Source organism: Euprymna scolopes, chromosome 6, assembly GCF_053919585.1.
Source record: "Euprymna scolopes isolate OS-2025 chromosome 6, ASM5391958v1, whole genome shotgun sequence".
NCBI classification, from domain to species: domain Eukaryota; kingdom Metazoa; phylum Mollusca; class Cephalopoda; order Sepiida; family Sepiolidae; genus Euprymna; species Euprymna scolopes.
Genome location: NC_136487.1, coordinates 12555502 through 12571272, shown reverse-complemented (window position 1 = coordinate 12571272; position 15771 = coordinate 12555502). Strand labels below are relative to the sequence as shown.

Here is a 15771-nt window from a genome sequence, read left to right as displayed (position 1 = left end):
ACCGCTTTTTCCCTTTTATGCTGTTGTTTTTAGGGTTTGTTTCTTCGTTTTGTTTTTTGTTTGTTTTTTTTTTTATTCTGATTATCATTTGTTGTTGTTATCTTAACTTTTAGGGGTCAATTTCTGAATATCTAGAAAATTACTTTCCTTTTTTTATCTCATGTTATTTATTTAATGTTTTATATTTCAAAATTCGACATTTTTGTAAAAAAAAAAAAGAACCAACTTTTTTCTTCTTTCTAAGTTCTTTATTTTTGGTTTTCATTTGCCAGAGTTAAATCAGAACGAGTTTTATTTATTTGCCATTTATTTATTTATTTGCCATTTTTCTTTCTCTCCTCAACATTTTTTTCTTTTCTGGTTTAACGATTAATTCAATCTTTTTAAACACTTATGAAATACAAACTTAAAATAACTGCTTTCTTGCAGGCAGATTTAAAAGCTGGCGGCCAAACTTGTGTTAGTAAAATCAAACGAGTTTAAGTAAACAATAAAATCCTAAAAAACATTTAATTATAATCACGTGACATAAATGTTTTGTTCGTTGATGCAATTAACCATTTAATTACTGGGTTCTTTTCTTTCACATTGAGTAATAGGGTTTAGAAAGGTATGAATCTGTACTTCCACCGACTAACTTGTGGTATACAATTAATTGAACACAAGTTGTTTTCAATAGGTATTGTTTGTCATCCTAAAATGATCCCTAAACTGGTTGGTTTCCCATTAAGGCCGTTTAGCAGGGATCAAAGTGTAATACATGTCCACTTCATCTTTTTTCCCTCGAGAAATCCTTCTAGATTTAATTCTTATTTTTATCTCAACCCAAAGTGCTTCCTCTTTGGGGAGTTAGATTTTCTCCACATTAAAAACCTACCTCGTGACTAATAATGTCTAACTTTGCCCCTGTGACACAAGTATACACGGGACAAACCAAATATTTCCAATTAATGAATGCAGGATTCTCCCTTGATGGGTTGAGCCGACTTCGCCCAAAGAATGAAGTTTCTAGGGAATTAAATTCATATATGGTTTCCAGTCTAATTTATAACTCGGGGTCAGATCAAATGACAGTTTTTTTTTTGTTTTTTTTTTTGTTGTTGTTTTTTTTTTTTTTACAGAAAGGTGTTGCCATTCCCTAGATACCACACCTAATATTCCCAAATGGTCGCCCATCTGATATTGACTAGTCTCAACGTCGCTTAACCTTAATCTAACGAAAATAAAGTTGTGATTATAACATAAAAAGAAATAAGAGGTAAATCCATTTTACAACATATTTTAATGAAATTTAAATTAAAATAGACTAATTTATATATTGTCACGTGAAATCCATTCCTCAAAATTTGCAATTCCAAAAATATATATGTTCGTTGGTATTAAACTCATTTTAATAACACTTTTTTCGCATATTTCATCAAATATCTAAGTGCAGATGAAAAGTCAATCAATTCTTTCATTATTTTTATTTATCTTTATCTTTATTAAGAATGCAAATATTTGAGGAAACTAGAAAATGGGTCTAAGTTTTACTATGAGCAGCCTCGAAACTTATTTTCTGTCCTTTATTTCTCACATTTCATGAACGATGTTTCTGACAAGGGGGGAAGAACTGCTTTTTGGGGGTCGGAATCTGTCCATCTAACAATTTTCATTGGCTATTTTTTGGTCTTGAAGTAGTATGATTTTTTAGCTTTTTTCCATCAAGAGGCTTCATGCCTTGTCTGGAATGATTTTCATTAAAAAAAAAAAAGAAAACATTTAAAAAAAAACGCTTACCTACAAGAAATATTTTTAAAAAATATTGCGAAATCAGAAAATGTCAAATTTAGCTTTTTTTATATAATAGATACATTACATCATGACTGGAATGGTCATGACGTTTAATTGGGTAGTTGAATGACTAAATACAAGGCGTACAGACAGCATGGACACATAATGGATCAAACTGATATGTGACACTCCTTATGCTTGTTTGTAGACATTGATTTATCATGTCTCTTAGAAATTAGATTTATTATTGCTAAAACCATTCAATCCAGTGATCTATATTTATTTTTTATGTGATTGTAAAGAGGTCTTTTGTTTTGAGGGGCAACTTTACAAGACGAGAAAAGGCAAAGTAGACTGCTGGCATGTCAAGCCTCTGCCTTTCTTTCTCTACTCGCTTAGCTTCACTCTTTCCTTTTCTTTTTTTTCCTTTTCCTTTTCTTTTCTTAATAACAACTTACAATGCAACGTGGAAATGGGAGATACTTATAATTGTTGCCTACAATTAATTACGTCTTGAAAAACCACGTCGCAGCCAATTCACAATTACGTTTCTGACAAAGGAAGAAGAATTACTGTTTTCTAGATCGAAATCTACCCATGCAACACTTATCGTTAGTTTTTAACCTCGAAGTAATATCTTTTTATTTATTTTTTAGCTTCTTATATCAAGTGACTTCATTCCTTGTCTGGATCGATTTTTATTAAAAAAGAAATATGCAATAATATGTGGTAATGAATGATATATAACAATAAGTAGCAAAATTGTATATCTAGAAACAAAATAGGTTTAAACTCCAAAAATTCACACTAGAATTGTCCGCAAGGGCCCGTAGCATAGTGGATAAAGTACTTGGTAAATTTCTAGAGATTAACGGTTCACTCTTCAGTGAGGACGACACTCAAAATCTAATTGTGAATTACATAAAACTTCTACCCTTTGGATTAGATAAGATTCCGTTCTCAATTTCTGAGTTCAACAGGATACATCTGAAGAAGGTCAGAGGTTACATCGAGATGAGAACAGTAGTCTGAAAGAGTCGAACTAATAATATGAATAATTCACATATTTATTTTATGCAAAATTTAATCAAGTATTATTTATTTTTGTAAAATATACGTAAAAAAATAAAATTGTGTATATAAGTTTCACATTTTCTTTCATGCCAATTTGTTTATTTTACAATAAAACCAGAAGTCCGATTTGGTAACCGGACTATTATTTTTCAAATCGAGGTTTTCACTTGACTGGATCTAGGGGCGTCTACACTTCAGGATTTGAAAACCAAAAAATAATAAATTTAGTTAAATACAATATATTTATAAAATTGTGCGAAAATAAACATAATAAAAAAACAATAAAAATAATAAAATTATATTGCTAAGTAAACGTAAATATATTTAAATTCAATGCTGAAAATAAATCGGAACTTACGAACGAGGACGAAAACCATTCTATCACCGTTTTACGTTACTGCATTATTAGCAACTTTTTTTTTCTTTTTTTTTTTCTTTTTTTTTTTTCAAGAATTTTCCATCTGTAGAACTCAACACGTCTCGGCTACAATATGGTGCTTTTTCAAATCTAATGTCAACAAATACTCGTCATAAATTGTCCTCGTAAGTCATCAAATGTTCATTTCATTCATTAATTTCAATCCTCTCATAATATTCTTTATCATACAACAATCATTCCATCACTTTAAGCCTTTTACTTTATTCTCGGGTGGGTTTTAGTCTTGATAAATGGTAACTTGTTAGTTAAAAAAAAAAAGATTACTTTTACAGAATAAGGACAGCGTTATCGTCGGCATATTCCAGATTACATAAATCATTCGAATGTACCAAACGAAATTTTTTTTTCCCCAAAAACGATGTTTAAAAACGTTATCAAAATTAAAAATTAAGGAAAAAATATAATTATAATCAAAAACCGTGATCATATGGTAATTTCAATGATAAAAGGATACTTATGAAGTTTACGGACTGAAATGCTGAAATTATTTAGAAAGCCGTTCTTTACATGGAGATGGCGGAGGGGCTTTTTAACTATTTTGTATTTTTACCTAACAATTTAACAAACAAAATACCATAAAAAATTATTTATTAAACAAAATATCTTTTTTTTAATTATCGGCTGCTGCAATTTCATTGGCTAAGCGTTTCAGCACTTTCCAGCGGTTTATGCAATTTGCCGGGAATATGTCGACGATAACGGTAGCCATATTGTGCATAAGTACAAAACTAAATAAGATTCTTCTTAATCTAGTCCCGATATTACAATTTAACCGAGGTTTCTTTCTAAATGATGACTTCTTCCACTTTGCCAGCCTCCCTCGTTAGTACTAAATATGATTTACATTAGCTTAGGTAGATAACTAGTACAGCTGACATCTGACTAACCTTAAAAGAATCCCAACCTGAAGATGTTTTCTGAAAAGAAAAAAAAAACATACACACAAAGCAACACACACAAAATAAATAAACAAATAAAGCAACACACACACACACAAAAAAAAAAAACAAAAAAAAAAACGGTCAACTTCTCTACCAACAGTTGGAAAATGTTAAGCTCATATTACAAGAACCATTTCCCTTTTTTTTTTCTTTCCGGTACCCCCCTCCCTTCATTCTAAAGTCAATGTGACTAGCAAGTCATCACCCGCCCCTCTTCCTTCTACGCCTTCTATACCGTCACTCTTTGATAAGTTTTGTTCCTTTCTGGAAATGCAAGATAATGTATGTCTGAGTCCCAGCGAGGCCTCTTGAACTCTCTTGATATCAGTACTCTTATCACTACCTCCGTACCTATCAACGTCACGCTACAAACCTGTACTAATAAAAATACTTAACTATGATTTCTCCGCTATATTCTTCAACCTTCTTTGAGTACCTTCTGAAAGTTTCAATTTATTGACACGGACTATTTGTATTCAGCATCCTATGATTTCAGATCTCGTATCCATTGCTGTTTTTTTCTTCTCTTGCTTAAAGCAGAGTGTTGGGATTGAACTCACTTGAAATATTTCATTAACTGGTGCTTTTATCGTTTAATTTAAACAACTAGGTGACAATTTAAAATATATTTTTATATTGTAATCAGTCACTACTTACCAAGGCCAAAAGTCACTTGAGAATAAAAGTTAATGGGTTTGTCAGTTGGATGATGACTAATATTATGAGAGGATTTACGATGAACTGAAAGGGCAGAATTTGATTACTTAAGAGGGCAGTTCGACAAATATCTGTTAAAATTGGACTTGAAAATGAACATGTAGTCTGCTGAATTGTGTTCCACAAATGGGAAGTTCTTGGAAAGAAACTCTGTTCGTGGAAGTTTGGTTTTAAGAAAACGGGAAAGTTTTTTGTAGCTGCTGTAGCTAAACGAGTTTTTAGTGTGAATGTCTTACAAAGTGGAACCAAAGATTGGAGGTCAGTTAAGCACCTATCATGGAAATAATGATAGAGCAGAGAAGACGAGCAATGTCTCTTTTTCGAGAAAAGAGATCCTGCCCCATGCAAAGTTTATTTTCCACTTTGTCATGGCTAGAAAGAATGGTATCAACTGCCCTCTTTATATATATATATATATATATATATATATATATATATATATATATATATATATATATACACACACACACACACACTTCAGAATAATGCAATGCAATAGAATATGCTGGTATGGACATCCAGTGATTATTGGTCTTAGAAAATATTATTAGCTGTAATAGTTTATAAAGACAATCCCAGCTAAATAAAAATTGCTTAATATACCAGATAGAGCAAATATATCATAATTTAGTAAATTAGGTATAAACCATTATAATATTTGCTAATATTTTCTCTGAGGAGATGGGTAGACATCGAAAACGTATAGGTAAAGGCGATATGCTTATTGAAATGTATTCTTTGTCTTGCATGTAATGAAAATTCTAGATTTTAAATTTAACCATTTCACATCATAAAATTTAAATTACTAAATTACTAACTTATGATATATGTAGTTCCAGAGAGAAAGATATTCAAAGCTGAAAACCAATGAATTTAATGAGGTTTATATAATAGTGCTCAATAAAAAGAGCAAGATATACTTTTATTTATATTCAGGGAAACATTTTACAAGGTCACTACACAATCATGACAATGTTTCAGTCAGTTACAAATAACCAATGACCTCATCAGATGACAGGAGTTCCTTTTTAAATGATTTAACCTAATATAAGACTAAATTTTTCCAAAAGAATTTTCGTCACGTGACTGACTGAAACATTGTCATGTAAAATGTTTATTTGAATATAAACGTGTGTGTGTATATATATATATATATATATATATATATATATATATATATATATATATAAATTACTGTTACACACGTTTATATACTTTTATTTATAATGCAATAAACATTTAACATGGTCACGACACAGACAAAAATGGGTTAAGAGTTTCCAATGAAAGAAAAATGTACATTTAAATGAGTGGGGGTCACCAACAATTATGTTTTTTTTATACTTGTTTTATTATTTGATATTTCCATTTTTCAAATTGTTGAAATGATTTGAATTTAAAAAAATTATTTCAATAATTTGAAAAATTAAAATATCAAATAATAAAACAAATATATTGTTGGTGACCCCACTCATATATATATTCACTTCAAATCATAATGACATTGAGACATAAGGGATTATTGTGACATAGGATATCATTATGGATATGTCCCCTAAGTTGAAAGAAGCTATTAGAGAAGAAAGCCTTCCGACATTTGGAGATCTCTACAGTGAAGTAGTTATACTGGTATTGTGATGGCATTCACCTGTGGTGGACTGAGCCAGCATCAGGTAAATTTGCCATATTATGAATCAAGGCCTATTTGCTGACTGACTTCTCAGTATACTTCAACTATTCACGATTCCATCGTTGCACACCAAAGACATGAGAGCTGGTTATAACTTCTTCAGCATTGATTGTTGTAAACCACATCCTCAGTTAATTACCACTCTTCTTGTACTATCCCAGTAGTAGTGTTGATACTATTATCTTGTAAATCATAACAAAGAGCGTGCCTAAATTATAGGAGTTTCCTGACAGGAAGTACTTCCTCAAGTCTAAGAAGCTTACATTGTGTGTGAATTGTGGCGTTTGGGACGTGATCGGAAATAGGAATCCCAAGAATGCACCAAAGACACCACTGATTGAACACTTCCAGTCTTTGGATGTCAGCTATTCACAGGGGCAAGGTTTCGCATCCATAAAGAATAATTGTGTGAACAAGGGCCTGATAGATGGGGCATTTGATTGTTAGCTGGATTTCTTTTCACAGCCAAATGCAATTATGAAGCCGACAGTGAAGAAGTGAAATTGAAGAGTTTGTCAAGAAGGCACCTGAGCAGCAAGTTCTTTGGATCATATTTTGTTAAAGTACTTGTAAAACAAGTACAGGAATGCAACATTATGGTGATGGGAGTAGGGGCTGGAGTTTGATAGATACTGTGGGGTCTATTAGATTAGAAAATCTTTTTTTTTTTCCAACTCTATCTAAAAGAGGAAGAGGCTTGTATTAGCTGTACTTGCCCAAAGGTGACAAGAATACGTCATGTATTGGTGAATAGAGGTTTTGTAGAGATATAGAATACAGGCAGATGTAACAAATTTTCTAGTATGGTAGAGGGAGCTCATTTTCCTTGCAGCAGCCTTGGCAATATATTTTATACATTTTTTTTTTAGTTCATGTTACCTGTAAATGTTAGGTTGAGTTATTTGAATGTTGAACTCTTATGTAGAATATTAGCCATTGTTGAAAAGGTTTCTTATAATTGTCAAAGTAAAGAAGCTTATCTTAGTAGCATTGAATGATATCATTTATGTCTCCAGTCAATTACAGATTGGAGGTAATTTTCTAAGAACTCAACCATAATTTTGACTGTGCGTGTTCGTTTTGTCCACATTTTTATCTGATATATAAAGTAAAACCGGTCTCTTTTGTTTTGTATACATTATACAACTACGCAATTCAATTGTTTCAACATAACCTCCATCTTTGTGAAATACTTAGTTGGGAGAAACATTTAACTCGGATGAATGTAAGAAATTTTGACAGGAAACAAAATGAATGCATATTTTTTTAAAACATGCATGAGGATTTAATCTAAATTGCTGGCAAAGCAGATTAGTATATTATATAACGCCTTTGATTCTAAATCAGAGGTTCCCAACCATTTTGTTGTTGTTGTTTTTTTTTTTTTGTTTTTTTGGTCTGAACTTCTCAAGAAGTTTGCCTCAAACCTCACACTCCATGAAATTTAGGTCTTAACCTTTAGAAAGTTCTGAACCTGTGGTTAAAATACATTAAATCTATCAGCCATGTATTTAATGGCCACTTAATAACAGTACTTAACCTTAAAATTGAAAGCAAGAAGTCGGTACATTGCAAATTAAAAAAACATAACAGTAATATATAGAAAATATCCTATTTTTTATCTAAACTTTTCTCGTGCTCCCTGGAATATTGTGCGAGCACCCTAGGTTGGGAACTCCTATTCTAAACATAATAGTCTAAATGACAGGAGGAAAATCGACTTTACTTTATTATATAGAAATCCAAACAGCACTTGTTTGGGGGGGGAGTATTGTTTAATGAAATTTATTTTGTTAAAATCTACTTTCCTCTAAAATGATTCTGAGATTTTTGTGTTTAATTCATTCTTAGTATCTATTCGCATCCTCCCATTACTTCTTATCTCATTTGCTGTCACTGAAAAAATATAACTAATGTCACTTTTAATGCAATGAACAAATTATATTTAAGACATATTCGATTTTGGAACAATTAATTTTGAAATGAATAAAGTCTAAATTTTTGGTAGTTAGCAACAGCAGGTAGTTATCCTGGTTGCCAACTGTTGGAAATTCTCTCCAGGTGTGCAATATCTTTATGAAGATAAGGATTTGTTGTTTGGAATTGCAAACTCAAGAATAGGCCAGGGTTATGTACAGAGAACTAAAAGTGTCTGCTGTTAATTTGAGAAAGAATCCCCAGATTAAGTGGAGAACCTGATGCTTTGCACGTCAACATTGATGTATCAAATATTGTAAATATTTTCACTTGATTCTCTAATTTTATTTGACCTTCGCATTTATTTACTAATATTTATCTCCCGATGTAGTCAAGAATTATTTATATTTTATTTAATAACTGTCTGAATTGGTGCAAGTAAAAATGCTGATGATTCAGATATAAAAATAAGAAACATTGCCTTATTTGGAATATGGTTCGCATCTTGGAGGTTATTCTCAGAACAGTTTGGCTGATGTAACCTTCAACTTTCTTCAGGTACGTCTTGTCAAATTTGGGGAATTTGTATGGAATTTTGAATTAAACACATTATTCAAAATTACATAAAGATTCTCGAATTGAACAAGATTCCTCTGAATAAAATCAGAGGTTACATCGGCGGAAACGTTGTGAGAATAATATCCAAAATAAGAACAGTAGTCCAAAATAATCTAAAAAAGAAAAAAAAATTACAAAAATTGTGAATTTTTTCCTATTTCTTCATTGTATATCTGCTACAGCTTCTACACCTGACCCATTAAGTCCCAAGATACCATTTAGTATATCTAATTTTTTACTATCGAGTTGAAACTTTGTGTAATGATGCAAAATAGGTAATAATACACAGATAGAAAGAAAAAAGTTATTTTATTTAGAAAGCAAAATTTTGAAACAATTCATTTTGAAATGAGTAAAACCTGCATTTTGTTGAACCCTAGGAATCTGTACAGAATTTCAAACAGAATCCCTCATCCAAAATTCCAAAAATGTTGGATAATGTTCGATAATGATCAAATTGACAGAAAGACGCCATAAATACTAACACACATCTCATCATTATAATATATTATTATTAATTTGATTTTAATCAAAATGGTGGAAGCATTTTTAAATACACTAGAAACGGTTTTGTCCACCACCATCATTTGCATACTGCAAATGAGTCTCATATGTGTTTGCCATTAAATATACAAGAAATGTGAATGATGTTTGGTACTGCAGCCAAATGGTTGCAGATTAAAATCCGAAAATATTAGATTCTTAAAATCTCACGCTTCCAACTATTACGTTGGACTGTTTCATTAATTACAAACCTCCCACACGGAACTTTTTGTTTACTGGGTCACTTCCAAGCAACCAAACCTCTTTTTTCGACACACATAACTTTGCAACTGAATGGTATGAGTCTGGCGCAGAGGGTGAAGCAAAGGGTAAGGTTTTAATTGCCTTTTGTTAATAGGAATTAACAATTACTCGTTGCCATTTCTTCTTGCCTCTACAGACTTTCTGCTGTAATTAAAGCACATAATTTATATTTGCTGCCGTTAAAGATTGTTTTGACATTATTGTTAATCAAGGATCTGGAGTCGGAGCAAATTCATTCCTTAGAAGTCTGAGTAGATGAACGCTGAACCAAAATTAACTCAAAAAGATCCCACACACAAAAAAATTAGTCATATTGAAAAACACTGGTAATATAAAAATAATAAAATTTTAGTGCTGTTAGGCCATTTTTTTTTTTTTTTTTTTTTTTTGATAAATATGATGACCATCACTTAATAAAATGTTTTTTAGATTTTTTTTCTCTTTTCTCACTTTTTATAACTGCACTAGAATTTTTGCCGATTAAAAATGGAGAAAAAGTTATAGGCCCTTGACTTAGAATGACTGCGTTATGCCAAACTGATGGTTGAATGTTTAAATTTGTGCTCATTTTTGCATTAAAAACTAAGCCTTATTAATCCCAACTCTGCATCGAATGGATACCATAATACATAGTTCGCTGCATCTTATCATAACAAAGGTCCATACAAAATTTTAATCAGATCGTCCCAGTAGTTTCTGATAAAAAGTCAAACAGGCAGACAAGCTGAGAGAAATATAATAATTTTGATCTTGTTCATTAAAAACAAGACATCAAAGATCATTAAGTGATACTCATCTCTTTCAAAAATTCAAGTAATCAAAACAATAATTTACGATAAAACAATGGCTAAAATATAACATTTATTGAAAAATACTTGAATGTGAGTTGCGTTTGTCTTAGTACAATATGAGTGTAGTGTCTTTAATATTCATTTATGTAAGTGAAAAGTTGTAAGCTGTGTTCACCAGGAGTAACAGTGTTGCTAGATTGCTAACTTATTTACGTGTGAAAAGTGTCAAGTTTTTGATCAAGTGGATGATGCTGTTTGTTGTTCCATTCCTGTGACACGGTGATGCGTGCGATGCTGATGCTTCATGTCTGGTTGAGGGTTTCACATGCATGTTAAACATAGTGCTGAGTATTTTTCAACAGATTCTAGGTGAGATCAAACCTGTTTAATCTGTTGGTGAGAAACATATGAATTGTTTTGACGTGGAGTCTTCATCTATCGATGATATTTTCAAATTCTAGTGTAATTATTTTAACGATACTCTTTTTGTGAATGTTAGGTGAAAGTTTTCTCGGATGTTTTTTGTTTTTAATAACGAATCACCATTTAACAAGGCATAAAAGCGATTTGAGGATAATGCTTACTGAAATGGATTGTCAGTTGAATGATTGAGAATATGATGAGAGGATTGAAAATCATGAATGGAATGACTAAAATTTTAAAACATGAAGTTGGCTTTTGACAAATATTTTCTGGCATTGTATTTGAAGATGACTGAAGTGCCTTTAATACTCATTTTATGTAAGTGAAAAGTTGTAAGGTGTGTTCACCAGGAGTAACAGTCTTTAGGGTGACAGTCCTGTGGTATTGCGGTTCACAGATGGGAAGTTCTTGGAAAGAAGCTTTATTCATGGAAATTCTTTTTTTTTTTTTATGCTAGGCAGAGAAAGAACTGAAAGTTTCTATACATTTTTTTTTTTAATTCACTTTTCACCCCAAACAAGGCACAGTGTCACTTTGAAGTAGGGGGCTACTATCGGGGACATAATTTGCGATTTATTTGCGGACTATTATCCTCATCTTCTACTTGTTGTTACACAACGTTTCGGCCAATATTCCTCTGGCCTTCGTCAGGTGGTTAATCGTGACAGGATAAGAATGCTGAGTCTCTTAATTGTATCCTCAGTGATTACTGCCTTCCATAGTTGTTGTCGTCTCAGCACGATAATAGTCTGCAAATATATAAATAAATAAATGTATAAATTGCTCATCTCAAAAGGATTCCAATAATGAAAATAAAGTTTTTATAGTTGCAATAATAAGTAGAGTTCTCACAGTGAATGTTTTACAAGGAAGAACCACAAATTGGAGTTTAGTCAAGCACTTTTTATGGAAATTTACAAAAATGAGCCTCCTTTTATTAGCTACACAAGAGGACCCCATGGAAATTCCACGGTTGCTTCCGGACAATCTTCATTTTCTATTTATCATAAAAATACTTCACAGCTAAATATTTTTTTAAAGAAATGAAATTAACATTTTAATTTTTTATTTATTTATCAATTTAAATCTTTTTATTTGAATAAATCAATTTAAATCTTTTGATTTGAATAAATAAAACGAATTTCACTTAAGTCAGCGATGAATAAAATGTAAATGTTTGGTAGTCAAAAACAGCAGGTAGTCATCCTGGTTTCCAACTGTAAAACATAGTCTAAGTGTGCAATATCTTTATGAAGATAAGGATTTGTTGTTTGGGATTGCATAGCATACCAGCGATAAAAATACAAAATTGACTGCATTTATTATATCTGACCAAAACTAAGTGTCATCACTAATGTGATACTATTGACCCCCCCCCTTAAGTGTTAGGAAGAAAAAGATAAGAGGAAAAATATAACAAAAGAGGAAATAGGTTGATCAACAGAACAATGAAGAAGTAGTTGTTCACCAAGGTACACAAAGGGAGGTAAATAGGATTGTTAATTGAAGTGTGGCGGACAAAAAACTGAACATCGTTCAATTTACTTTAGTGTTAATTTTAGGAGTGGCAATAAATTCTGCAACAGTTTACAACAGTTTACAGAGAATCTTTGGTTTTTGAAGGTTGGAAACAGTCGTGAATGAGACATAGTGGAATGCAAGACATGACTTGGACCAGATCGAGAGAGCTTTAGGAGATTAAGACGAGCTGACATCAACTGATTAACACAGAACGTAGATGTGGACTTTAGCATATAGAAGTTCGATGGTATCACACACACATACACACACACACACACACACAAAGTACAACTAATATTTGTAGAATGTGTTAGAGTTTGTTTTTTTTTTGTTTTTATATCTGTGAACCACTGCGCTCTCCCTCTTGGCAGCTATCAATATGAAAGATGACAAGTTGGCCAGAATAGATGACGTGGTTTTTAACATTGCTTTTAAAAAATGGTGGAATTACAATCTGTCTAACAATTTTCTTTTTTTTTTTTCTTTTACAGACATTCCTCGCAAAAGCGTTGTACGATAATCTTGCAGAAAGTCCCAATGAGTTGGCATTTCGTCGGGGCGATGTCCTTACGGTCCTCGAACAGGACACGGATGGGATGGCAGGTTGGTGGCGGTGCATGCACCATGGTCAAGTGGGTATTGCACCCGGCAACCGTTTAAAGATCTTGACTGGAATGGTTGAGAATGGAACAAAGGATGTTGCCAATTTGGATAAACATCATTTGAATGCTGCGGTTCCATCTGCTTTAAGTTGGCAGAGGAGAAGCTGGGATGTTACCCCAAACAAAGTGAGTTGAACAGTTTTTTCCCCTTTTTCTTTTTTTCACCTGTGCATTTTTTTCCTGTATGTAGACAAGGGAATGATGATGACGGGGTTACTGGCTTGGAATGTGGATTTGCTGTACCGTGTTCAATTTCTGTTGGTGTTGTTGCATCACTTTTACTAATATTCTTAGAAAAGGTATGAACCCTTCTGCTCACTCTCCAATCACAAGTCAAATAGTAGGGTAGCTTTAATTGTACAACTAATCTAGAAGAAAGAAAACGTAAAAATAACACCGGTTGTGCTACTTTCTGAGGGTTGAGCACACCTGTCACTTTCTTTGAGAAATCGTCGACCTTGTTGAAAAAAAAAAACTCATTAAAAAAAGAACAGTGTAATTAGAGAGACATGATTACCTCATTTTTATTTGTGAAGAAAAAAATAATTTTCATTGGAATTATGTTTTTTTTTGTTTTTTATTGGTGATTTGTGGGGTTTGTCAGTGAATGATTATATCCCTCGTTCTCTCTGTTTCCCTCGTTCTCTCTCTCTCTCTCTCTCTCTCTCTCTCTCTCTCTCTCTCTCTCTCTCTCTCTCTCTATTTCCCTCGTTCTCTCTCTCTCTATTTCCCTCGTTCTCTCTCTCTCTATTTCCCTCGTTCTCTCTCTCTCTATTTCTCTCGTTCTCTCTCTCTCTCTCTTTCTCTCTCTCTCTCTCTCTCTCTCGTCATATAACACTGCCATGGAGCTGTTTACTCTTTTTTTCTTTTTTCCCATGAGTTCCCATGAGTTGCTTCCTTAGCAATGAAATAAATTTTCCAATATTTCTCACGATTAATGTGTACACCTGTGCATGTGTATAGAAGCAACAAAATGAAAACAAAAACGTTAAAACAGCAAAAACGACTCAATATGCTATCAGATAGAGCTGTATCAATAATGATACTCAGCTGAACATTTTACTGCAGTTTCATGACATTACCAGTCATCAGAAGTATACCTGACCGATCTTTACCTCTCATGCTCATAATGCTGTAAAATTGTATTGAACTGTTAAGTATAATTCATTCACTAACATACCATTACATGTGGTTTGATTCATGAAGGAACTGTTTCTTTTGAGATGGATCGTGTTCAACATGCAGTTTTCAAATGATTGGTCCATAAAGGTGAAATGAGTTTATAACCATTCCCTAATAATCGACTTGTCAATTACACTGTTTGTAGGAAGATTTGCCTGTCATTTGCAGGTCTCTAAAGTCATCTGCACAAGCAAACACAAGCTTCTGCCTCCAAAAACTAACATTCATTGAGTCTAAATGATCGACAATGTCCAGTCTGTGGTACGACCTGTCACAGTGGTAGGACGAAAAAGCAATCTTTGAGTGCACAAAATCTGAAAAATCTCTGAGGAGTGGTCGCATAAAGTGAATAAACACACACACACACACACACACACACACAGCCACCCCCCCCATACACACACGTTACACCATGAAAAAAGGAAATAATTCACTTAATCTTATATGCCTTTCTTTATGAAAAAATAAATGTTGTAAATCATAATTTGCATAATTTTAACCCTCCTTATGAATATTTCCACAGGAGATGTCCTTTTCTCTTCCCTGCAACCTCTATCTCACAGAAGAGATGTTGCGAGTTTGTCTCTGATGTATCGTTATTTTCATGGAAAGTGTTCGACTAAGTTTCAATCTATGGTACCCCCTCTTCAAACTTTCACAAGAAACACTCGTCTAGCTGAAAACACTATCAATAATTCCTCCCACTCTTTATCTGTGCCTAAACCTAAACTTAAATTCCATGAACAAAGCTTCTTTCTTAGAACTGCACGCCTGTGGAATTGTCTTCCGTTTTCCTGCTTTCCAGCTGACTACAATATGGCTGTCTTCAAGTCCAACGTAAACAAGTTCTTGATGAGCCGTTCCACTTGTTAGCAAATTTACCAAATTTCAATTACTAACGATTACTATATTGTCCAATTGACTACTGTACACTCTTAACCCTTATCCTCGAGTGGTCTCTGGGCCTTGATAAGTGGTTATGTCTATGTAAATATATATATATATATATATATATATATTTTCTGTGGAAATATTCTTTATTCACTTATATTTCCTTTTTATAAACACAACAATCTTTATTTAAGAAGCTCAATGTAATTACAGAGCATATAATGAATAAATGAAAAAGTCTATATTCCAAATTTCATGATGTTGATCATCTTAAAATTTATTCCTTTAATTCAGTTGACACAATTCTTGACAATATCCGTTTCGT

The 15771-nt window shown here is 32.6% G+C and overlaps 1 protein-coding gene and 1 long non-coding RNA gene across 5 annotated transcripts in view; one reads left to right on the top strand and one right to left on the bottom strand.

Moving 5' to 3' along the window:
- LOC145277518 (breast cancer anti-estrogen resistance protein 1-like) overlaps positions 1 to 15771 on the top strand; it is a 306077-nt gene that overhangs the window by 235816 nt on the left and 54490 nt on the right. For all 4 annotated transcript variants that reach the window (XM_080128947.1, XM_080128948.1, XM_080128949.1 and 1 more), the window contains one exon: positions 13203 to 13499. In XM_080128947.1, coding sequence (XP_079985073.1) covers positions 13203 to 13499 — 297 coding nt within the window. The remainder of the gene's footprint in view (positions 1 to 13202; positions 13500 to 15771) is intronic.
- Positions 10364 to 15771, bottom strand: part of LOC145277519 (uncharacterized) — a 175854-nt gene continuing 170446 nt past the window's right edge. Inside the window, exon 4 of the long non-coding RNA XR_013868150.1 lies at positions 10364 to 11939. This is a non-coding gene — a long non-coding RNA (uncharacterized LOC145277519). The remainder of the gene's footprint in view (positions 11940 to 15771) is intronic.